A 24,549-nucleotide genomic window follows, 5' to 3' on the forward strand; every position below is an offset into this window, starting at 1 on the left:
ACAATTTCCCAGCTTTATCCTTGGAGATTCTTTGGCCACTCAAACCATCCTTTTCACTCTGTGTGGGGTCAATGTAGACATACGTCTTCTTCCTGGCAGATTCTCAACATCTCCAGTTGCTTTAAACTTCTTAATTAGTGTTCCTAATCACTCAGGTAAAAATTAAAACATAAAACATGAACAGGAATATACTTTAATTAGATTTTCACTTATAAGAATGTCTATGGGTGCCAACAATTGTGGAGCAAAAAGATTTGGGAAAACTATTATTTCATAATAAGGTTTAGGTTTTTTTTTTTTCAATAATTGTACTTCAGTTTAGATTCTTTATAATATTTTGAATGAAAGATCAAAAGGATAAGCAATAAAGAATGTTTTTTACAGCCTGTGTTGCTCAAGTTTACCAGGGTGCCAATATTTGTGGGGGACACTGTAGTTACTGTTGGCTTTATCTAGTTTCAGTAGCTTTGCACATCATCCGGACTTTCTTGTTTGCACCAATATACTGACTGAAACGACAAGCTCCGCCCCGAGAACAACACTGTCAAGTAAATAATCTTCACTCACCTTTCACAGCCAGCTCTGCTATGCTCTTTCCTCCATTAGGCATCTCACACAGGTAAACTCCATCATCATCTGCTCCCACGTCTCGTATAGTGAGCAGCCGTCTTGTGCCCTTCTGCTCCATGCCATATTTGCTCCCTGGCTGAAGCCTCTGATCCTCCAGGTACCATGCTGTGGGGATGGATTCTTCCGGAACCTCACACTCCAGAACAGCAACATCCCTCTCCCTCACTTCCACATCCTGCAGGGCCCGCTTGAACCGCACCAGCGGCCCTGCCAAAGAAAAACAACCTTTCATCTGGCACTTCTTTGATGGTTATCAGTATGTTTTAAAGTGAAGGCTGCGCACTAGGGAATGTGTCTGTCAGAGACTGCAAACATTATCTGTAGTGCAGATTGCGCATAATATCCTGCATTTCCCAGCATAGCCAAGTCTTGTACAGGAGTGACATTTACTCACAGGACAGCTGGTTAAAAAATAAGTACGCTGCATTATTTAGACAGCAGGAGAGAATATCAGAAACCTAGCCGGCAAATCCCACAGGCTCACCGGCCCTTACAGAGTGATGGTGAAGGGGAGTCACTCTGGACAGTTGATAGGTTCTTAGTGATCCTGTCTCATCGGTATGCATGGACACAAGCATTGTGTGGTGGTTACCATTCACTGAGCACATAGCTCGGCATATGAGTTGAAGGTTAAATATAGTGATATATGAAGGCAGGAGGCTATATGGCTTTGCAGTGACCCTGAATAAGTTCACAGTCATACTGAACATGTCTCATGAACATGCAGAAGCCTAGCACTATCATGTAAACCACAGAAATCTTCAGAACACAGATATTTCCATATATGGACCACTGTACTGATTATTAGCTCAAACTATTTAAAAAACAATTAAGTATTCAGACCTTATGTATTTACAAGGTTTCTGTTATGATCTATTTGAACACAAGGCATTAATTGAGATAGTAATAACCTAAATATATACAAATTCCTAATTTAAAGAGATCTTTCTGTTGGGAGGTGTCTGTCCCAAAGTCTAACCTCTAAATTTCAACTTATAAAAATAATACTTAATTGTTTAATATTTTTTTCAATTTCATTAATATTTTCCATTTCCTTTAAAGTTAAAATATTTAGACTTATCAGGAGTTAAAAATAAAATAAAGTTTAAATAAAAAAAAAACTGTCAAAAAATGCCGTCCCACATTTTCACAAAGAGTTTTAGTTAATAGGCGGAACCTTACTTTAGCCACACCCCTGCATTTTAGAGCAGAAAGTGATAATGCATCCCTGCCCCTCATGGCCACATGGTAAGCATTGTTTTGATGTAAATGTGTCCCAAAGTCTAAAAATCAGTGTGTAACATTAAGAATTGTCACTAATGAAACACATATTTTCTACACTTAAGTGACCTTTTTATGTTTTAAGGAAAATATTACGATTTTATGTGTGTACATCTGTTCAAATTTGTCATGTACTGGCTAGCGTTCTGCTCAAAATTAGTAGTTGCTCAAAAAAGTAGTTTATTAACGGTTTTATATATAAAACCTAATGTTAATTAAGTTGATAAAGAAGCCATTCACATGGTGCTGCATTATACTTGTGAATATTTCTGGTGACAGGGACATTGATAGTAATGTGAAGTGTTCAAGGTAAGAATGTTGTACATATTAAATAAACTTTTAACAGCGTAATGCTAATAATTAGTGTAAAAGACTTATAATATGATGTGATGTATGTTCACATCCTGAGGCTTGTTGTTCACTAACTACATGAAAAACAATGTTAAAAGATTGAGGTTTTTCAGTTATAAGAGGGAGGAATGGCAGTCTGGACCCACCTACAAGTCTGGGATGGATAAGGTTTTAACTATGGTAGAACAAACTTTATACAACATCAAACTCTATAAAGCAAACTATTTAAAAGAAATAAAATTAAACCGTATTTTAATCATACCTTTTACAGAGAGATGCACAGCGCTCAGTGTGTTCCCCAGAGCATTTGATGCCGCACAGATGTAGAGACCAGTGTCTTGCTGCTTGCAGTAAAGGACTTTCAAAGTGTAGTACCCCTCCCTGTCCTCAAACAGTAGATGGCGCCGCCCGGGCACAATGGGCTCTCCGTCTTTCTTCCACACAATCTCTGGTTTGGGTTTACCTGTGACGTAGCAACGAAATTTGGCATGTTTACCCTCTGTGACGGTGAACTTCTTGGCCTTGGCGACATTTAGCTGAGGTTCTTTGGAGTGTCTCACTCTTGGGTACTTGTCCTTGTTCTGGTGTGGGGACCAGTGTCCATTGGTATATCCATTCTGATAACTCTCCCCTCTTTGTTCTGGGATGGGTTCAACCAACAGCACAGCTCCAGCCACAGCCTCCCCGAGACTGTTGACCGCCTTGCAGGTGTACACTCCTCCATCTGGGGCTCGCGTCCGGAAGATCTTCAGCTGGAACCACCCTCCGTCTTGCTGGCCAATGTGAAAGTGTGAGCTCTCATAGATCTCTTTGAGCTGCTTGCCATCCTTCTCCCACACAACCTCAGGCAAGGGGTCACCCCACAGCTTGCAAGAAAAAGCGGCATCTTCACCTCTGTCCACTCGCAAAGATAACGGTTTGATGAGGAATCGAGGCTTATTGTCCTGAGACAGATCTTCCTCCTTCTGTGATTGTGGCTGTGGTTGTTGTGGCTGTTTAAGAGTCTTGATTTCTTGTTCAGGTGGAATGACCTTAACTTCCTCCTGTTCTTGAGTGGGCTGTATCAGCTGAACCTCTTGTGCTTGCTCTTCTACTTTGAGAGTAGCAGCCGTGTAAGTCTCCCCGATGCTGTTCTTAGCTCTGCAGATATACTGTCCAGCATCTGCCAGAGTTATGCCAGAGATGAAGAGGGTATAAACTTTTCCATCCTGGGCAATGCGGTAGCGACCATCTGGGACAATAGGTTCATTCTTTCTCTCCCATACCACGTCAGGTTGGGGGTCTCCACCAATCTGACATTTGAGAACCGCATCTGAGCCGCTTTTCACCAGAACTGGACGTGGGTACCCAAGCACACGGGGAGCGCCACCAAACACATCCATAGCTACTTAGCTAAGTTGGGTAATTACTTGCAAAATGCGGTTTTTAAAATGTGTTTCTTTATTGAAAGGAAGCAACCCCAGCTTCCTTTTCTACATTCCAAACTGTGGGAAAATAAACAGAAATTTACATCAGCAACAATAATGTGTCAACTGTTCTGATATCATCATTTAAAAACAAAGACATTTGTCTGGATAGACATGAATTTAAACACAAAAAAAATTGCTGGCACCATGGAAAAATCTACAAAAACCTCTAACCATTATTACAGAAAACAATCTTTTTTTGAAGTAAGAGCTTGGTGTGGTCTGTAAATACGATTTTATTATTTTTATTATTATTATATTATATAGAAGCTGCAAAAACAGTCAGTTTTAAATGAATTGTTTCTATAACATCACAAAAACCTGTATAAATACATATGTATGTATATGACAGTTTGCCCCACCTACTCTTATTTATTAATGTTATAAGGAATATTTCAGCCTGCACAGAGTAACCAATCTGCAAAGCTCATTTACATTTCTATCAGTCAGTAACAAGAAATGTCTGTTTTATTCTAAAGGATAAAATCTGATTGGAAAATGATCATGTAAAAAATTAATTATTTGATGCATATTTGGTACATAAAATTACATAAACATTGTATGTGGCCATCTAAATACGGAAAATACAAAAAGATTGTAGGATATGGGCTTAATGATCAATACATAATATTTACATCACATTTCCCTGATGAGGGACGTCTTTGCCAGAATGCATGAAATCCCTCCCCTTTTCCTCCTTAGCCTCAACAGCTGGTGCTGTATATCAAGAGGAAGTATTTAAAATAGGCTGTCCAAATAAAGATGGGGGAGATGAGTGGGCCATGTGGTGGACAAGACAAAGCATGCACACATCATACAACTGCACTGATCAACCCTGCTTCATAACAGTATTCACAGTACACTGTCAGCTCATCATGATATAAGCATAACTTTGCATCAGTATGCCACTTCATCTTGACGTAACTCCAATTTCAGCATGACTAAACAATATATCAGTGTTTTATTGTCTAATACCCTTAATATCCAATGAGTAATAGACAGAGTAATAACTGGAGTATGGGCTTTAAACATTTACTTATTTCATCTTGATGCATGTCACCCAATCAGCTTTGGCACTGATTGTTTCATCTCCCTATAAATTTCAATTCCAGCTGAATTAGTCTAATAAGTCTAATTCAGAGGGACAGAAAGCTATCATATATTCTATAATTGCATAATTTTTGCTGCCTAATTTCCTAATGAAGTACATATAGGCAACAAAAACTGTCTTTTTCAATTATCTTAGCTGGCCCTTCATGAGATTAATGTAAGTAATTTATGTTTTTTTTCTTATATTCTTGACAAACATTAGTGTACAGTATGTAATAGACTCAAATCTGAAAAGCCAAACATGGAATGGTGAAGCCCCACTTGTACTCTGTTTTAGTAAAAGAAAAGACTTAGCTGCTTAAAGTCAGTTCCATATTGACACCGGTATGACACCGATGAAACTAATCTTGTTAAACCACAGTGAAATAAATCAAAAACCTACCTATGAAAATTGAGTTTTGCCAGTCTTTGAGGTTGAGACCCTGCCAAAATGCTGCTGTTCAAGACTTCAAAAGGATATTGACCCAAACGTCAGCTTGCTTTCTTCAATCGAGTTGACCTTTGACTCCTGCTATGGTTCACAAGATTTGCACTGATGCCGATGTAGGAGCAAAAGCTGTCGGTGAGTTTCAACAGTGCAAGAGGTGCAGTCGATCCAGTATGTCCAACAGCAGTGCAATTCCCCCAGGATGACTCTGTGATCAGAAGGGGTGTCCTGTCTTTTCACCAGTGTGCTCTGGTGTTAACCTCTTGTGTATGTGAAAATGCACGCTTGGAGCTCATCTGTGCTTCATTGTGTACTTGGACTCTCCTCTTGGTTTGTATCCCTCACAATGTCTGCGTCACTCAGTCCTGGAGCACCCTGGGTGTCAGCATGAGCCAAGGGCCAATAAATGCTTCCACAGCTGCCCCTTCACCCTCCTAAAAATAGCCCCGACCATGTCAGGGGGGCAAGATAAGGTCCAAGCCTCAATTCAGTGGGCTGCAGGAGCTAAATTTAGACTGACAGATCATTTGAGTCCTTCCGTTGTGACACAGAAAGAAGGACTGCAGTAATCATGCTAATGTGCATGCTAACCATCTGTCTGCTATCTCCCTGTGGGGTATTGGGCAGGCCTGCTGCTAAGGGGGCGCTGATAATGATAAGAGGTGTCAGGAGAGAGTGCTGTCAGGCCTCATTAGCATTTGGTGCTTATGTGTGTTATGCTGATGTTATTTTGAGAGAAACGAAGAGTTTGGTTACACCAGTGGCCAGATGTCTGCACAACAGAAGATGGGCAAGCACTCAATATTAGCATAGCTGTTCTTGTGGAGAAACAGTGAGGAGATAAATACAGGAATGTACAAGAATAAATGCTAATTCAAACTATTATTTATGATATTTTCATTGACTGCTTGTCATCCCTGTTTCATGAGCTCCTGTCTGTAGTGGAGATGGCAAGACTAAGCTGAACTGGCAGGTTGACACCCTGTAGGTAAATATCTGAAGAGTTTACTGTGATTGCTGCGAGATCCAGACCAGGCTTGCCTGCAAGTGTGAACAAGAATTTATGACCTAATGAAAATGCAGCAAGCACAGTTGTTGACTGCTGTGAGGGCAAATTCTTAAATCCCACTCCCAGAAAATCTCTAGAAGATGATCTCTAACTCTTTGTGGCATGTGGAATGATTTGATGGATTTAAGCTTTAAAGAAACAGAAAAACATAAAAAAATATATATATAAAAGTATTTTAAAGCATAACTGTGTAATATGCTAAATAGGATAAAGCATTTATGGGAAAATATTAATATTTTCAGATTTGATACCATCTTGCAACTTGGCCATTTCAATATCGACTTGTTAGGGCGCTCTCTGCTGGCAAATCAGTCGCATTACATGCCGTTATCTATCTCATAGGGATACCCCGCTAAAAAAAAGAATTAGAACTATTAGGATTGAAACCTGATGGTATTACTTTTTAAAGGGGATTGGCTTAATCTGTTCCCATTAGAGACCACAAGTTTCCTGTTGGACACCTTTAGATTCCATTAGGAAACCATCAAATCCATCTGGAACCAGTCCCAGAACACCTGTTACACCACTAGAATCTTTACACTGTGAAATCATCACAATATGCCATCAGTGACTACTGGACACCAAAAAGCATCAACAGAATCTTTTAATGTCTTCTGTGATTTTTTTTTTTTTTTCAGCAGGATACTCTGGTCAAGAGCCTGCTTCTTAGTGTCCTATGCTAACATGTCTTGACAGTTACCTCAGGATTACCTAGGTAGAAATATTTTTTCCATTACATTAGCCTACTGTACATTTTAGTGGAACTGTTTTTCTCAGCCCCTAGAAGCAGGCTAATGCTTTGTTGGTCTTTACATTTGTAGAAGTGGGCTAATGTTAAAGAGTATACAGTTAAACATTTCATTAATTGTGAAACTACCAATGTTCTCTACAGACTGGGATGCCCACAATGTCAAGTTTTTTATATTAGTAGAACTAAACTAAGACGTGTCTGCAAGATCTCTTGGCAGAACACAAATACATACCCAGCTGTCACTGTGTCTTAAGATGTCTTGACAGTATTTATAAGATGTCTTGAGACATTTTCTTATGCCAAGACATCTCAAGAACGTCTTAAGACATATGAGTGAAGACACGATTTTTGTCTTGAGACACGAAAGTTAACGTCTTAAGACAAAGAAGTAATTAATTTGTGTGTCTTGAAGATGGGGCATGACTTAAGACATCACTTTGTCTTAAGACATAGAGATGTTGTGTCTTAAGACAGTTCAGTTGAGTCCAAAGAGTAGTCCATTACAAAAAGCCCTGTGGTATGAATGTGGTATTCCTGTGGTACTGCCAAACTTACAATACAAAATTACAATTAAGGATTACCAGGATTCCCACAGCACTGCCTAATGTAAAATATAATGAGAATATAACAAGTATGTCCTCAAGAAACAGCCTGCTATAATCTTATGGTTTTTGTGTGATATTACTAAAAGAACATTCACTAAGGTTTTTCTTGATGTACTTTTGTGATTCTGTATGTTTTGTTTTTTGATTATTGCAGAAATGTGTTTATAGTAGCAAAACAGCAAAAGAAAAAATCAATTCTTAAACCATTTACCTTACCTTAAAATGTTTAAACTCATTTCCTTATATCATTGAAGTTCATGGTAGAATAACTTTTAATTCGTAACATTTACCAATGGAGATAATCACAGTCAGTCACAGCCTTTTGCTCATTTGCAGAAAACATGCTATGATTAAAATAACATTGATCTATTTTCAAACGTAGAATTGTAACCAGAGACAACAAGCTAGGAACCAAGATAAAACAACTTTGAACTACTAGAAAGTAAGTGTACTTAACAGCTAACCTGTGTACTTCAGAGATTACATACCACCAAAACTTAATGCAGAAAAAGCACTTGGTTCACTCTCTTCCACATCTACACTTCTATTTATTTTCTTAAGAAGATCAGGGCTGCCCAAAGTTAGACCATTAGGATTTTTAATTTGGCCCAACAGAAAATATATACTGTGTATAACTTTCCAAATTATTATCTCCAGATATTTGGAAAACACAAACAATAATAAACAAATGTATTTGAGTAGTAATATAAAGACCTATATTGTTTCACCACGTAAAATTACATAATAAACTTGATTTTTGTTTGTCCAACTTCATACTTTGACTTTAATATATGAAGACATGGCCTCCAGTGATGCTTTGTAAAATAATGCTGTACAGCTGTCTCATGTATTTCAAGAGTTTGCAGTTTTCTATTTTGTGTCTAGATTAAAACAACAAACAAACAAAAACAAAACCGCACAGTTCATTCAGTAGAGCAGGGCGGTGCGAACCAGAAAAAAAGCTCTATGGGAGGACAAACAAAGGACTGGCGGGAGTTTCAGACCAATTAGAGCACGAGACTCCGCCGCTTGGACGTTCGGTTTAGAAGCGCGAGCGCTCTCCGCCGTTCCTCCTTTTAAAGCCAAGCGCGACCATTACAACCGTTTACAGTGACTGACTCAGTCACGTCGCTAACGCGGGCAGTTTTATCGAGTTTGTTTAGCGAGTGTTAAACTTCGATAAGACAGTCTCTTACATTCCTTATTAAGACAGCGCCGCCTGCCGGATGACGCTTTCAGCTCCCAAAAAAGGAGGATTTTCAGCTGCGTAGTTAACTTAGCTAAGTAGCTGACTGGGTCGAGTGGAGTGGCGACTGCAACGGTCAGAATCTGCTTGTAAAAGGTGAGTAGTGACAAAATGAGATGAGCAGCCTCACTAACAGTCAGCTGGAGTACACTTTTATTTCTGTATTTCTGGGTTGATCTGCCGAGTGAAGACACCAGCGTTAGGTTAGCGTATGTAGCTAGCTAGCTAGCGGCTAAGCGGCTTGTCTGTTTATGCCTCGCGGCTGTGTCAGATGTTGCTTAGCACCCGCTCCAAATGAAAGGCTGCTTCAGAAATAAATCTAAGATTGATCACAGTGCAGCAAGGTTAGCACACTGAGCAATACAACAATGAAACTGAACATAGTCCGTCAGTCTGTGTAGTTCAGAGAGGGTGGTAATGATTTTTATTTGCTCAGTTACATTTACTCAAGTAACATCTTGGTGGATTTGTACTTTCTAGAGTATTTTTAAAATGTATTATTTGTGCTTTATATTAATAATCTATGTTTTATTCGGCTACATTTATTAGTAATATATAATGACCAGTTTGTTTTGTGTTTTTCATTGTTATGCCTGGCTGTTATTGTTTTGATGCATTTACCTCATGTGTCTCTTTTGTTTTAGGTGTTTCTCATCAGAAATCATTTGAAGCTGAGCAACTGGTGAGACTCAAGTTTTAATTTTTTAAATAAAACTATATGAATGTCAGACAGATGTTTAGATTTGGTGGGTATTTCAAATATATTTCATGAAGTATTTATTGTAATACAGAAGAGCAGAATGTTTAGGTAAAGCTGGGTTGCAGTATTCAAATATCTGCACTTTGTTCATTCAATTTATTAATATGTTATTTGCCATTACAGCTGTGTTCAAAATATCGATATGGCAATATCACCAACACTGTATCAATATTTATGAATTTACTCCTTCACAGTGCTTTAATGTGTAATACTGCAAGTCTCAGAGCCCTACAGTTTATAGCATAAAGCATGTGGTAAACATACTCTAATAGAGTTTAGCTCTTATTAATAATCATTTCATGTAATAGTTCTCTGTGAGAGAGATTAGAGACATTGAACTCTTCAAACGTCTGGTTCTTGTCACTGCCACTATGAACAACTCTGACTCTGTAAGTTTTTCCACAATGGAACATTTTGTATCAAACTACTTTTTTGCATCTTAATGATGAAATTGTGCTTAAAAATCGTGTAATTCTCTTTTAACACAGCTTTTAACAGATATAGATATCAGTACTAAGCTCACACCTGCCTCAGCTGCAAATGATCATTTCTGTTGCATGTTGACTTTGGCATGTTAGAGGATGAAAACAATATAATTGTGAATTATCTAATCAACTTTGTTGTTTTCAATCCTTCCAAAGGAACATCCTCTCTTTGGGCCTCATCCAGTATGGTGGCAGTCCATATCATTCTCAACACTCAACTGTGCTCTTACCCAAGTGGCCTCATCTTGATGCTTCTTTCATTACACTGAACATCATTGTCTGAACATCAGCTATGCGTGTGAGCTGGGTGCCATGCTGGAGTTCATGCATAGGTATTATTTAAAGCCTTGTCACATTTCTTTGTGTACTAAATGCCTGAGATGATTTTAGATGAGTAAAATTATGTATACTGTACATTATATTCTACTTACAAAGGGAATATATAATCCTTTCCCTTTTATTTACTGTGTTATGTAGCTTTTTGTGTGTGTAAGATACAAAGCTGAAAGTATATGCCAGAGGGAGAAACTCTTTCCCACAGAAACCACTTTTCTCAGCTGCCTGTTACAAGATGATGTAATCCCATAACACAGTCCTTATTGCTCACCTACCAGCGAGCTTGGCATGACCTCACACAACGCAACGCATCTACCGGAGGCCGTGTATTGGCGGAACCGCTCTGGCGCTTGATCAGTCAGAGCCAAGTGAGCGAGCTAACTAATCTGAGTGTACTGGGCTCATCAGGAAGGAGGGGCTTAAAGACACAGGAGCTCTAACAGAGCATTTCAGACAGAGGGTGAGTAAACAATTACAGTATGAGAAAAATAATGTGTTTCTGGAACACTGAAGCATGTAAATGTATTATAGTAGACCCCAAAAATAAATTTATGAACATTGGAAATTAGCATAACAGGTCCCCTTTAAATTCAGCCTGCTTGTGTATGCAGATCCAAAAGTAATTTCAAATTTATTGTCTTAAAATTTATTTTTTAACAGATGCATTTTCCTCATATCTCTGACAAAGAAGACCAACACTGAGAAAAACAGAGGAAGAAGCGATGGGCTGTGAATCTGACAGTTCTCTCACTCATCATGGATTTAACTCTAAAAGGAGATATCGGTAACAGCATTAGCAGTGTGATATGTTAGTGTTCAGGCATTATGGCTTGGACATATGCACATCGAGTTATCTGTGTCCTGTTTCCTGTGTCCATGTATGTCCACATAAAATGTCCACAGCTTGGCTCTATTCCAGCTCCTAGCACATCTGAGTCTGGTATTAATTGTTTGACAGCTGATCATTATCTGGCTCAGGTATGTTATGAGTGCTGCTGGGGTTCAGACCTCTGTATTACTCTGTTGGTCAGTTTTTTTTTTTTTAGTCCATATGAATTTGTCTTAAAATTGTTTCCCATCATTTAGAATTGTTCGTAGTACTATATTGCTAATAACTTATATACGGAGTAACAGCAGACCTTAAATCAGATTCATTGGTCGGAACTGTGTTTTTATTGCAGTATATTTCAAATTTCTACACAAAGTCAGTTAACATGTTTTTCTCCGTCTGTAGAACATATCAAGTGTGATGACGCTATTGTACTATGCATATACACAGTAGTAAAAACAATAAACAATAACTGTAATCTATATTTTTTGAAAGCTATGTGGGTGCTTTTTCATGGGCTATGCTTTGGATTGCAGAGTAAATTATTTGAATGAAGAAGTGTTCTGAATTTTTAACAGATTAACAAGGAAATACAAAACTGTAAAATAGTGATTTTTCCATACCCCTTTAAATTACATTACTGTAATTTATGCATACTTATTATTGTTCTTTGTTCTCCTTCTTATTATTATTTTAAAAGTTGATAAAATGATACCTTCATTAAAAAATGAAGCAACTGTAAAATATTAATTGTAAAAAAATGTATTTTTAACACATTTTAAAAACATTAAGGTTAATTACTATAAAAAGGAGGGCGGCACGGTGGCGCAGTGGGTAGCGCTGTTGCCTCACAGCGAGAATGGCCTGGGTTCGATTCCCAGTCGGGCGACCAGGGTCATTTCTGTGTGGAGTTTGCATGTTCTCCCCGTGTCTGCGTGGGTTTCCTCCCACAGTCCAAAAACATGCAGTCAGGCCAATTGGACATGGTAAATTGCCCCTAGGTGTGAATGTGTGTGTGAGTGAATGTGTATGTCTGTCTGTCTGCCCTGCGATAGACTGGCGACCTGTCCAGGGTGTATCCTGCCTTCCGCCCAATGACAGCTGGGATAGGCTCCAGCACCCCACCGCGACCCAGAAGGATAAGTGGTTTAGATGATGTATGTATGAATTAGATTTTTAAATTTTGCAGTCTTCCCTCATACTACCATCATGTTGAAGGCATGGTCTGAACTCACAAATTAATTTTCACTGATTCCATAAGCTTTTCTAATGCAACAGAAACATTTAAAGGCGAATTCCACTTTTTTTTGTACACTTGATTCTGTCCTTGCGATGTAAACAAAGTCATTTAGTGGTTTCATATAAAATGGCTTATTGTAGAGAAAGTTACAGACTGGGAACCATGTGCTTATTATTATTATTATTACTTTTGTTGTTAAATTTGTTCTGAAATGTATAAATGTAGTATGTACTAATGTATGTAATGTTTGTATGTTTATAAAATAATATACTATATATATATTAAAATAAGTGATACCATTATGCATCCTACATAGAACAAACAAATTAAATAATGAAAAAAAATTAATCACTAGAATTTTTGCTATAAATAATGTTGCGTTTTAAAATTCCTTTAAAAATATTTAAAAGTAAAATTTAAAAATACGTATTATGCATCCTACATCTTGAGACATCTTGGGATGTTATTATTGCCAAGACATCTTAAGATCCGTGTCTATACACGTCTTAAAGACGTCTTCATTTCTTTAGACATGCCTTAAGATGTCCTAAGACGTCTTCATAATGTGTCTTTAGACATGTCTTAAGACATCCCAAGACATGGTAATGGCTGGGTATGTATGCGATCATGAAAGGTAATTAGGAGTAGAGGAGAGCAGGCACAACCTAACACGTTTTGGTTTTTGTTGAATAACTTTAAAAATATCTAAGTTGCAATAATCATGTTTTTATACAAGCAACATATACATCTCTGCTACAAAGCAACACCTGAACATTATTTCTAGCACCTACCGTTCATGTGCAATTCTACCGAAAATGATGGGAAGCACAATGTTACAATTTACCCCACGGGAAACAAGATGGCGACTGAAGTAATATTGGATTTTGTAATTTACACAAACAGCTTAGTAACCGAAAAAACCTTGTGTTGAACAAAAAATATACTTACATGCACTGAGAACACTCTTTGGCACATGTCTCTTTAAAACGCTGACGTATCGCTCTGAATGTTCGCGGGAAACCGTGGCTAGGAAATGTGGCCAGAAGCACACGCTGCTAGCTTCTTTAATAGCGTAGGAAGTCTGCATTGCTTTGTGCCCCGCGCTCATCTACTCTATGGCCAGACATTTTTATTTAAAACATCTTAATAATGATTAAAATATATGGTATTGATCATATTCCAGATACATGTAGTAAAGGGAATAGAGAACAGAAACTGAACCAAAGGGAGACTTTTTAAATTTATAAATAACTACTTTCTTCCTGGGTGAAATAAAGATCTTCGGTTTTTAACCGCAGTAAATTGGCTTGTGGTTAGCAATTCAGACTCTATCAGCTAAGAACCCAGCTTGTGAAACACTCGGACATCCAAAGTCATGTGACTGCATAACTGAGGTTGTTTAGAGCACTTGCGTACATTGTGACTCTAAAGAAGACACAAGCCCAAACGTGTTGGGTGATTTTTTTTGCCCATATTAGTTATAATAAAGGCTTTTATTTAATGAAGAGTCCCAGCAGTTCTTGCCAGCTCGTGACACACAAAACAAAACTATAATAGCCTGTTACCGTCAGGTTCTTACATTGGTCATGTCCATAGCTGATCTACACTTACACATGAATGAGGCAGCATTAGAGTCGCTAAGCCTCAGAACTTAGCTGGAAACTTGTGATTTAATGTGAGAACTGATTTGGGGTATTTACCTCTCTACTCTTGTCCGTTTTAGTAAGAGCCTTTGTTAAAGCTCACTGAATAGCTCAGCTGCTGTGTTTGCTGTGTTCACACGGACTGCAAGCCACGCCAGGAGGAGTCTTGACATGGATTAGCCGTGTGGAATGCATCAAGAGAAGCCGTGTTGACAGCACAGATGCTCCTGGCGTGTTAAGACATGAATATTGCCATCCATTTTTTGGACATAATCCCCCAAAATGACGAGGGGGAAAGCAATGGGGCATCAGTATATATATTACCCTATCAGATTATACAGCATGCAGGTCCATTTACATTATGATGCCCCTCTCTCTGCATTGAAACTGATAGTGTATTAGATATTTTAAGATTGTTTCACTCTTTTGTCACTTATCAGACTGGTTCCTTTGGCATAAATGGGAAAACAAATACTATGTCCTTAGCTGGCAATCCTTCCTCTGGTTAAATATAAGTCATTAATGTAACGTTGGGTCATTTTAACGAGGCGTTAGGACCCTGGGGAGGATCTGTTTGATTGAGTAGTTGTACAGTCTGCTGTTCCCTACTGTACAGTTAGTATGGTGTGGAGTGCGCTCTCACTCTGGATTCCCCTGAGGGCTCCAGACCATGCGCTCAGAAATTACAGTACACTCGTGCCCGACTTTGTACCTGCTTTATAAATCTGACATACAGATTCTCTTCTGTGTTACAAAAGTGGTAGGTTAAAGCAAAAAAGAGAGTGGTGAAGATGCCGGTTTTGTGGTCCACAGTGGAGTTATACCTAGTGCTGGTGCTGAGTGGGATGCTGACGGAGGCGCAGGGCTCAGGTAGGCCAATATATGTACATATATCATATATGTGTATATGGACGTATATCATAAATATGCATAATCATATGTCGTATGCTCCTGTGCTATCATATATTGTAAAATATATATAATGTCACATATATGTCACATACTCCATGATGTAAGGAAAATCCATAGATGATAATATGTCATATATTTGAAACCCATATATTACCATCTACAGATTTCTGCATGGGTAAAACATGCACTCTTTTCTCATCAGACTTATAAATGTTATGCATTTGAGACAACTCTGTTAGCTGGAGTGAGATCAGTTTTAAAGGACAGTTTCTTAAGTAGCAGGCTAAACTGTACGATTTCAGATAGTGGTACATATAAGATTTTGATTGTACTATTTTTTCTAGTTAAATCTAAAATTTAAGCTGTAAGACTGAACACATTCCATTAGCCTGTATCACCATATTTTTCAAAGTGTATGCGGGAAATGAGTGTAATGTAACAGCTTTGGTACTTTTTGCTTTTTAAGGTAAAAAAAGAAAGAAAGAATGTCTTAATTTTGTTGTACCATGACCCTTTTTCCATATTCAGAAGTCATGAGTTGTGTTTTATTTTGGTAAAACAGTTAATTATTCCAATATTCTAATATCCCACCCTGTATACTGTTACATACTACTTCAGCTGGATTCAAGCATGTACTAACTCCACTGCATGCTGTCAGACAGTAAGCGTGTTTTAGAGTTATATATCTTTTAAATTTTCTCAAACATAAATACGAATACACTTCCACTCTAAAATATGGAACAGTTTGTCATATTAATCATTTTTGCTAATTTTTTAAATTCATTAACCAGAACCAGAAGCCAACCAACAGGTTGTATTCATTCTCATTCTTATTCTCATTGGATTTGTGTTATTTTTGAATCATCTACAGCTCTGTTCATCTTTCTGGACACATCTACAATTTACTAGTTTTAATTTGAAACCTAAGAAATTGATTTGTTGTATCTGTAACAAAATTGCTTTTATATAATTGAAAACAGATTCTAAGGTCTTCAGTGGTGTTGTGTATTCAGTTTCATACAAAGAGCCTCTAGCTAAATTCATAAATTCTCGTTATATAACTGCATGAAAGACTAATCTGTCATATGTTTACATGCAGTAGCTGCAATCTTATCAGAATATATAAGTATTGTAGAAACTTCTGTGTCCAGAATTTAACAGGAGGAAACAGATGGCAGTTGTGTTTCTCAGCCCGTCTCTCTCAAGTTTCCACTCACTGTTTGTTCTGGAGCGCTATACAGATGGCATTTTCTCTGATCCAAACTTTCCACACATGAGCAGTCAGGGCAACAACTGTGTTTTGACCAGTGCTGCTGACAAGTATGAGTAGTTTCAGACCAAGTTCCTCACATCCTTCCTTTAGATTAAAAGGTTAAAAGCCTTATTCAATCTTTCTTTTATTGTACTGCAGTCTTGAGTCCAGTACACTATTGCAAGTAGGCATGTTCTGTTAAAATCCCTACAGAATGCAATCTTCCAGCCTGCAGAGCTTTTAGTGTGATGTAATGAGTGATGAATGCTCATGCAGGCTGATGTATGTACCCAATTCCATTTTTCTTGATGGAAAACAGCATTCAGATTGCACTGTTTAGGCTCATCAGTCTTGTCCATTTGCCAAGATTCATAAGTCTATGTGAATGCCCATGCATTAAGCTCTTCATCGAAAGAGTCTTCTACTATTATTGAGGACATCAGCAAATGCGTTATTAGAAGATCTCAGCCTGTCATGGTACTCTCTAATTTCATGTCAAAACACATCTAGACTTTTCCCACCTTACACATCTGTTGTCAGGGCTTATATGAATGGTATGATCACTGTCAAAGATGGATGTCAAATACCTGTGAAACAAACAGTGTACCTAAGGGATCAGGGACACTGGACGCTCCACATTTTTGCTCCAGCTCAACTTGCAACCCATAGGGATGAAAAAAAATGTGGACTGTCTGGAGGGCCCTGAGGACCAGGTTAGGGACCACTGAGGTGTATTGCCGCTGTGGGAACCACTGAGGTCTATCCACTTTTGTCATTTTCCAGTTGTTGACATAATTTGAAAGTACCTGTTACCCTTACATTGTGTGTAAATTTCAGGATGAATGGCTTAAAAGAAATGGCCCAAAATTACTTGGAAAAAAGTCTAGTAACACATTTGGTTAAGCATGCAGTTGCCTTAATAACAGCACCAATTCTGTCAGGTAAGGATTTTACCAATCTCTTTCCACCAATGTATTTCATGTCCAAGTAAACCAACCACTGACATGCCAACATTGCAGAATGACTGTAGTGTGTCTGTAGGATTCAGCATACATAATGAAACACTGGGACAGTTTGACTGACCAAAATCACCAGACCTCAAGCCAAATTCTCAATTTGGAACAGTAGGTGAAATGCTCAAATGGGCACACACGAACCTCAGCTGAATTGTGCACCCAGTTTGTGGAAGAGTGGACTAGAATGACAGGATTTTAACCAAGTGACAATTTTCTTTTTTTCTGGTGAGTAATCTCCATAGAAAAGCACTGCCAATAGAATGGGACACTCTGCAGCAGCCGCACATTATCTTAAGGTCCAGAACTAATCATCCAACATCAGTAGCTGACCTCACTAATGCTCTTGTGGCTGCATGCAATCAAATCCTCACTGCAATGTTTTGACATCCAGTGTTAGGCCTTCTGAGAAGAATAGAGGCTGCAGCAAACAGGGACTCTAAAAGCATTTTGGACCTGCAGTATATGACTTTTGTTTTGTGTGAGTGTTATGACTGAATTACATCATTTCTTGGAGACAAACCACGAAGCTCAAATTGGATGTAAATTACTTTTTACAAAACTCACCATACTTCTTCAGGATCCCCACATTTTTACATTTGTTAACCAGCAAAAAAACTGCACACTCCCATGGTTCGCTCTTTTTGGAGCCACTGCGCAAATTAACTTTTGTCTGGCTCAAGGCAGTTCTGAACAACTGAAAACCCGAACAAGTGTTATAAAGCCAGGGGGTTTCCTCTTAACAAAGGAACAGGATTAGCATAGCCTGTCAATAAATCTTGTCTGAGACTCGGTCATAGAGGACACAATCATGCTCTTCTTCCAGGCCCTGGTTGAATACCACATGCTGTCCACAAAGGGCAAGTGGTGTATAGAAAGAGACTTCACAATTCATGTTCTTCATGCAGACAAGCTGGCATCCAGCCACTTTGCAAGACATGCAGGAGGAGGCTGGCAAATTGTGCCACTGAAAAGGGCTTTTTGAGCAGAATGGAGCATTGTGGACTGGATTTTGTTCCTCTTTGTCCTTTTGGGTTTTGCGCTCATTTGAAAGAATGGTATTTGTTTTTTTCATTCTTTGATTTAAAAGAGAATGAAACGCAGGGATGTGCACCAGTTTTGGTATTCAAGTATCCACAACAGTTAAAGGAAAAAAAAAATACTTTGGCCAAAATGTACATATGGCTGGCGGCTTCCTCTTCTAGGTGACAGCTCTGGTGTTAAGGGGCTAGATACTAAATGCATGCATGACCACAGTGCTATGTGCAAACAGTCAGAGCCAAGTTGAGCCAAAGTGTTAAATAAATCGATCATCAGTGGAGCGGTCTACTGAGGAGGTCTTAGTAAACTGCAGTTAGTGAACTAATTCATAATAAACAGTTGGGGTGATCTTGTTTCCAATATTATTATGTTCAAGATTCCTTTTAGTGGAATGTCAATGTGATCTGAAACATTAAAAAAGTGGTTCAAAAGGCTTTCAAAACTGATATTACCTGGCTACTTGCTCGATGTAATGTAGCCAAGTAGCCAATGCAGGCGAGCTACTAGTAATGGTGGTTTGTTTACAACAGCAGGAAAATGTATGAAACAGATAAGACTCAAGCTCTTCAAAGGTAACATGGTTTAAGACATGACTGAATGCTGCAGCTTTTTCTGTTTTGTTTTTTTTCTGTTTTTCTGTTTTTGCTGTTCAGTTTTTGACATAACCTGAAAATGCCTGTTGCCCTTTACAGATGTATACACAGTGATCCCTTGGATATAGTGATCTGAGAGTGGCTGATGTGAAGCTACAGATGGGTGGACCTTCAATATATACACAATTTGACATTGTACAGAAGAAGAGTCAGATGAGGCCATAATCTCTGTTTGAAAAATGCTCTTTATTGAGAGCAAGGGAAAGCAATGCCACTTGAAAAGCAACTGAAAATGCACTCTATCTAACCCCAAGCTGGGCACAAAATAACACAATAAACACATACACACACTGTAACTAAAGAACAACAATGTAACAACATTAAATAACAAAGTAAACAGTCTGTTTAGCAGGAGGGGGAAGGCCAAGGCTACAGCACAGACTATGCATACCGCACCCCAAAAGTGCCTCTCTTTCTGAACAGAGCATTTTATAATTTATAGTATTCATTTTTGTTTATCTCAATGTTTGATCCATATATTTCGATGTTCATTCAATACATATCAATCTTCATTCTGCATATGGCAATCTTTATTCCATTGATTTATATTGAATAAGTATATGATATATATGGAATGAACACTGATATATATGGAAGAGGGCATTTATTAAGTCAAGCACTGATGTCGGGCAAGAAGGCCTGGCTTGCAATCCACACCAAACTAATCAAACATGTCTTTTTGGACTTCCCAAACTGTTGCCACAAGGAAGCATATACTTGTCTAAAATGTCTTTGTATGCTGTACTAGAAACGTTACTAGAAACCCTTTACTGAAACTAAGGAGCCTGGAACAAACCCTGAAAAACAGACCCAGACCATTATCCCTCCTCCCCCAAATGTTACTGTTGGCACTATGCATTCCGGTAGCTAGCGTGATTCTTCAGGCATCCATCAAAATTGGATTCGTCCATGAGAATGCTAAATAGTGAAGCATTATTCATCAGTCACTCCAGAGAACACATTTCCACTACTCCAGAGTCCAGTGGCGGTGTGCTTTACACTGTTGCAGCTGATCTTAGGCTTGTGTACAACTGATTGAATGATGCACAGTTCATGTGCTGATGTTGCTTCCAGAGGTAGTTGAATGCAACAGAGGATATGCAATTTTTACGTGCTGTGTGCTTCAGCACTTGGTGGCCCCACTCTGTGAGTTTGCATGGTCTGCTGCTTTGTGGCTGAGCTGTTGTTGCTCCTAGATGCTTCCATTTTGCAATACAGTTGAGCAGGGCAGATTTAGCAGGGCATGGCATTACAGCACCACATTTAAAGTCACTGAGCTCTTCGATATGATTCTACTGCTAGTGGTTTTCTATGGAGATTGCATGGCTATGTGTATGATTGCATACATCTGTTGGCAATGGGTGTTACTGAAACACCTGAATTCAATAATAATTGTATAATAATAAGTATCCACATACTTTTGGCCATCTAAAAAAACAACACTTCTGGTGTATCTAAAACTGTGTACAGTGTGAGTTTATTTTTGCCTGTAAAGACTGTATAACATTGTAGTATTGTGAATGAGCTTGTAAGACAACGAAATTGCTGCTTCACCAGATGCTAGCTTGGTTTGGCTCAATATAGCTCTGGCTGTTCGTGCAATATGTTGTGGGCATGCATGTCCAGCGGGCATGTTTAGGATGTTCTGTTGTTTTTTGGGTTAGATTAGTAATGGAGGCTGCCTCCTGTGAGCTAAAGCTACAGCTGACTGGTACAACAGTGGATGCGAATGATACCTTTTTTTAGGGATGATGCACCCACATGTTAGTTTGTCAGAGAAATATATTTCCGCTGTTTCAGCTAGACTAGTTAGCCTAGTTAGAAATAAAGCCACACTTTCATCGTTTCTTAATCACGTCCTTGACAACATATCCTTGGTAGCTGCAGAATAGGTGGGTCTTAAAGTGCAGGAATATATGATGCATTCTGATCATGGAAAGCTCCTATATTCCCTTCAGCAGTGCAAGTTTCTCTTTATATGGATGCCAGTATACCAAGAAGCATGTCATAAGTCTCAGAATGGATGAATTTTGCTAAACAATTTGTCACCCATACACTCCTCACTGCTTCCATTTTGATGGATGACTGTAACCACAAATGAGGGATTGTGCTTCATTAGTTGACTGTTCTGTTTGGCTGGTTTGTTAAAATGTGGTAAGGGTTGCGAACACTCACTGATTCCACTGTGCCCAGAGTAAATTCTGCAGTCATTGCTTTATTTCATCTGTTGTTAGCAACAGTGTAAGCTTTAGAGTAAACTACACAAAATGCAAAAAAAATGTATAGTCTTGTCCTATAGGAGGTGTTTGCTTTTGCAACTCCTGGACCACAAAAACAACCAAAATCTTCTGTGTCACACATACATATTTGAATTTTTTACTCGCCTGGTGAGTAAAATGATGTTATTTGGCATCTGCCGAGTTCTGGATATCAGGCTGAAGACAAGAACATTGCAAATAGAGTTCTGGCTTAATTCGACAAATTTAGTTCTAGACATTCACTGCATTTAGTCTAGAAGTGACAGCATAACTTGTTTGGCTTCATAGCCTCATTTAACAAGTGTTCTGAGTAAACGACAGTTACTCGTTTTTCTTCTCTGCTGTATTTTCTTCATTTCTGTTATTCTTGGTGTTCTCAGTTTTCTCAGACTAAGATAGAGTGGCCACCTGTAGATGGCCAAGCTTTGGGATCCAGGTCCTTCTACATAATTCCCAGTGATTGAAAAGAGGGTCGTAGCTAGAAATTAGGATTTTATTGGATAAAGAGAAACTAAATAATATAACATTAATAAAATTGGCATTTAGGCCAAACACCAAACTCCCTGAAACCCTTGACAAAATGACAATCTTCTCTAACCAGTTTAAAGATAATTACACCAGTGTTTGTATTATTATTCAATGAGGTCAGTGACAAATGCATTTTTTTTATTTACATCAAGAAATCACATTTTATGTCTTCTAAAGCTTAAATTACGTTTCCCCACCTAAGTGGGAGTATTTGTTTTCTTGTGCTAAATAACACTGAAAATTACAACTCCATTACAAGTTCAATTCAAATGTGACATTGTTACAAGCTTTTAAACATAGCTCCACTAAAGGATTAAATGATGTCACTTACCTTTCAGTGTGTAATTTAATATAACATTTAAAACTCAAGGACACAGATAAATTGTTATTTTTTCTTAATTGTTTTTATATTAAATTGATATCAGAAGTTATTATACAGAAACATATACAGCTGTACACAAACACCCCCAGACAAATTACGTTTTGTTAATTTTCTAAGTGTAAATAAGTTGACATATCCTCTATAGAAAACCTGCTTAAATGTGGCGTTTTTCAACAGATTCACAGTTAGAAATAAAGGCAATCAAGGTACAAACAATGCAAATGTGCCTTCAAAGGTACTACAGTGGTTTTAAGGTCTAATTGTGCACCTTAAATAAGTTTTTCCTAGAGAAAAGGTGCATATTTGTACTTTTCCTAACCTAATGTTTTAAAACAGAACAATAAAATAAAAAGATGGTGCTGTTATTAAGATGAGATGAGGGTGTGTGGGGTCAGTACTACATAGAAAATATGATTTCAATGGATTATGGTACAATTATGTTTCCTGACTAAAGGTACTGAGATGTACCCTTGAGCGTACCACCCAAGTTACAAGAGGGGTACTGCCCCAGTGACAGTTTAGTAACGTTTTTTCTGAGAGTGTATAAGTGCACAATTTATATTTTTTGTTATGTATTACATGTTGAAAAAAAACCCATAAATTATTCAATGCGCCATAACTTTTGCACAGGCCACATTTTATGAGATGAGCTAGCTATCAAAAATTAGGTAAGGCTAGTTTATGTATATATCACCTTTCATACACTTTGGTCAAGTGCTCTAATTAATCAGCTATGACAATTTATCATGCTAACTGTTAACGTCTATAGCTTGTCGAAATGTGTTTTTTTTTTAAAGCTAATGTGTGATGAAAAAAGTTATGCATTGAATTTACTTGATTTAACCAGTGTTGACCTTCGCTTCACTGTTCAAAATAAAGTTAATGAGGTTAAAGTGTAAGTTATATTACAGCAGAACAGTCTGTGGGGACTTGCTAAATCGTGCTAAGTAAGTCTCTGTTGTGGAATGTGTGTAATTGTCGGTGTCATAAATGGAGGCTGAAGTGTAAAGCCTCAGGCAACGTAGCAGAGACCAAACAAATCTGGCTTAGTTTAGCATTTAAAAGTGTTTTTCCGCACAAGAACACGGGGTGGCTCTGCTTCATTAGCAAGTTCGCGCATGGATTCAGCACTATACATCATTTGTATCTCGTACAACATGGGTCCTGATCAATATCGAAATATGAAGAACTCTCTTAAATATTCCTCTGTAACAGCATCATTTATAGATGTAGCTTATTAATGACAGGCCACTGGAGGTGGGCGGCAAGAAAGCATGGTTTCTGGAGAATTCCCTGAGAAGAAACCATGATTACTGCTGGACTGTGCTTCCTGTGGAGATCCCCTGATACGGAAAAATAGAAAAAAAGAAAGTCTCTGGGGTAAGACTTCTCTAATGGGCCTCAGAGGGCCAGATGATTTATGTAAAGAATAATGTATTCGATATTTTGGCTGAAGTGAATGTTAATGAGTGATAATAGCTACTAGAGAATACTGGGTAGGCTGAATCAGTTTACTGTTTCTTATTGCACTTTCTCACTTGACTTGATTTCAGACATGAAAACAAACTTGCAGATGTTACTAAGAACAGGTTTAGAGCTTATTACGCACATATTTAAACTGCATAATACTTAAACTATTGAGGAAGCAGACACATTTTTCAGCTCATGGAACTTATATTGTTTACTTCCATCATGCAGTGTAATCTAGTCAATGTAATTAAACACTGAAAATTAATCACAACTCAATATTTACATGAGTGATTACTTAAATGTTTTGATTGCCTTAGAAGATACAGGGCATGAATGGACACAACTGCGTACTCAAACCATTGAAACTACATGGACTTCTGTGTTTTAATTTAAAAATTTGACTGATAACAGCATTACATTAATACTGGCATCAAAGAACACTTATTTCATTGGTTTGGTATACTCGTGCCAGTCTGAATCAGAAGCAGATTAAAGTTTGGCTACAAGCAATTGTCTAATTTGCAGTAACACAGGCCGACTGTTAAGCCTGAACACATCGTTGTGGTGGTTAGACAACAAAAATATCCTACCTTTAGCATGAAGATATGCTATAATTAACTTTATTAGGAGTTAGCAGAGTCCAGAGTCCAGACCTCAACATCACTGAATGTGCTTGGGACTGCTTGGACTGTGAGAAGCAGAAAATGCCACCAACTTCTAAGACTAAACTTTTGAGGTGTGGACAAATATACCTGCAGATTTCTTTGAAAAACTCAAAGCAAGTCTACTGAAAACTCTACTAAATCTGTTT

The 24,549-nt window shown here is 38.1% G+C and overlaps 2 protein-coding genes and 1 long non-coding RNA gene across 4 annotated transcripts in view; 2 read left to right on the forward strand and 1 right to left on the reverse strand.

The window, feature by feature from the left end:
- The window catches only part of obsl1a (obscurin like cytoskeletal adaptor 1a), a 38,634-nt gene extending 33,301 nt beyond the window's left edge, over window positions 1–5,333 (reverse strand). For both annotated transcript variants that reach the window (XM_036570564.1, XM_036570563.1), the window contains exons 1-3: window positions 5,221–5,333; window positions 2,525–3,746; window positions 568–837 (exon numbers count right to left, since the gene is read on the reverse strand). In XM_036570564.1, the coding sequence (XP_036426457.1) occupies window positions 568–837; window positions 2,525–3,644 (1,390 nt within the window). In that variant the 5' untranslated portion in view covers window positions 3,645–3,746; window positions 5,221–5,333. The remainder of the gene's footprint in view (window positions 1–567; window positions 838–2,524; window positions 3,747–5,220) is intronic.
- Window positions 5,334–8,759: 3,426 nt separating this feature from the next.
- On the forward strand, window positions 8,760–10,602 carry LOC118807529. Its single transcript, XR_005007230.1, has 3 exons — window positions 8,760–9,032; window positions 9,581–9,618; window positions 10,338–10,602. It is a non-coding gene; the product is annotated as an uncharacterized LOC118807529 (long non-coding RNA).
- A 4,245-nt stretch (window positions 10,603–14,847) lies between these two features.
- The window catches only part of col18a1b (collagen type XVIII alpha 1 chain b), a 77,024-nt gene continuing 67,322 nt past the window's right edge, over window positions 14,848–24,549 (forward strand). Inside the window, exon 1 of the mRNA XM_036570570.1 lies at window positions 14,848–15,099. Coding sequence (XP_036426463.1) covers window positions 15,021–15,099 — 79 coding nt within the window. The 5' untranslated portion in view covers window positions 14,848–15,020. The remainder of the gene's footprint in view (window positions 15,100–24,549) is intronic.

The sequence above is a fragment of the Colossoma macropomum genome, unplaced genomic scaffold, assembly GCF_904425465.1.
Source record: "Colossoma macropomum unplaced genomic scaffold, Colossoma_macropomum, whole genome shotgun sequence".
NCBI lineage: Eukaryota > Metazoa > Chordata > Actinopteri > Characiformes > Serrasalmidae > Colossoma > Colossoma macropomum.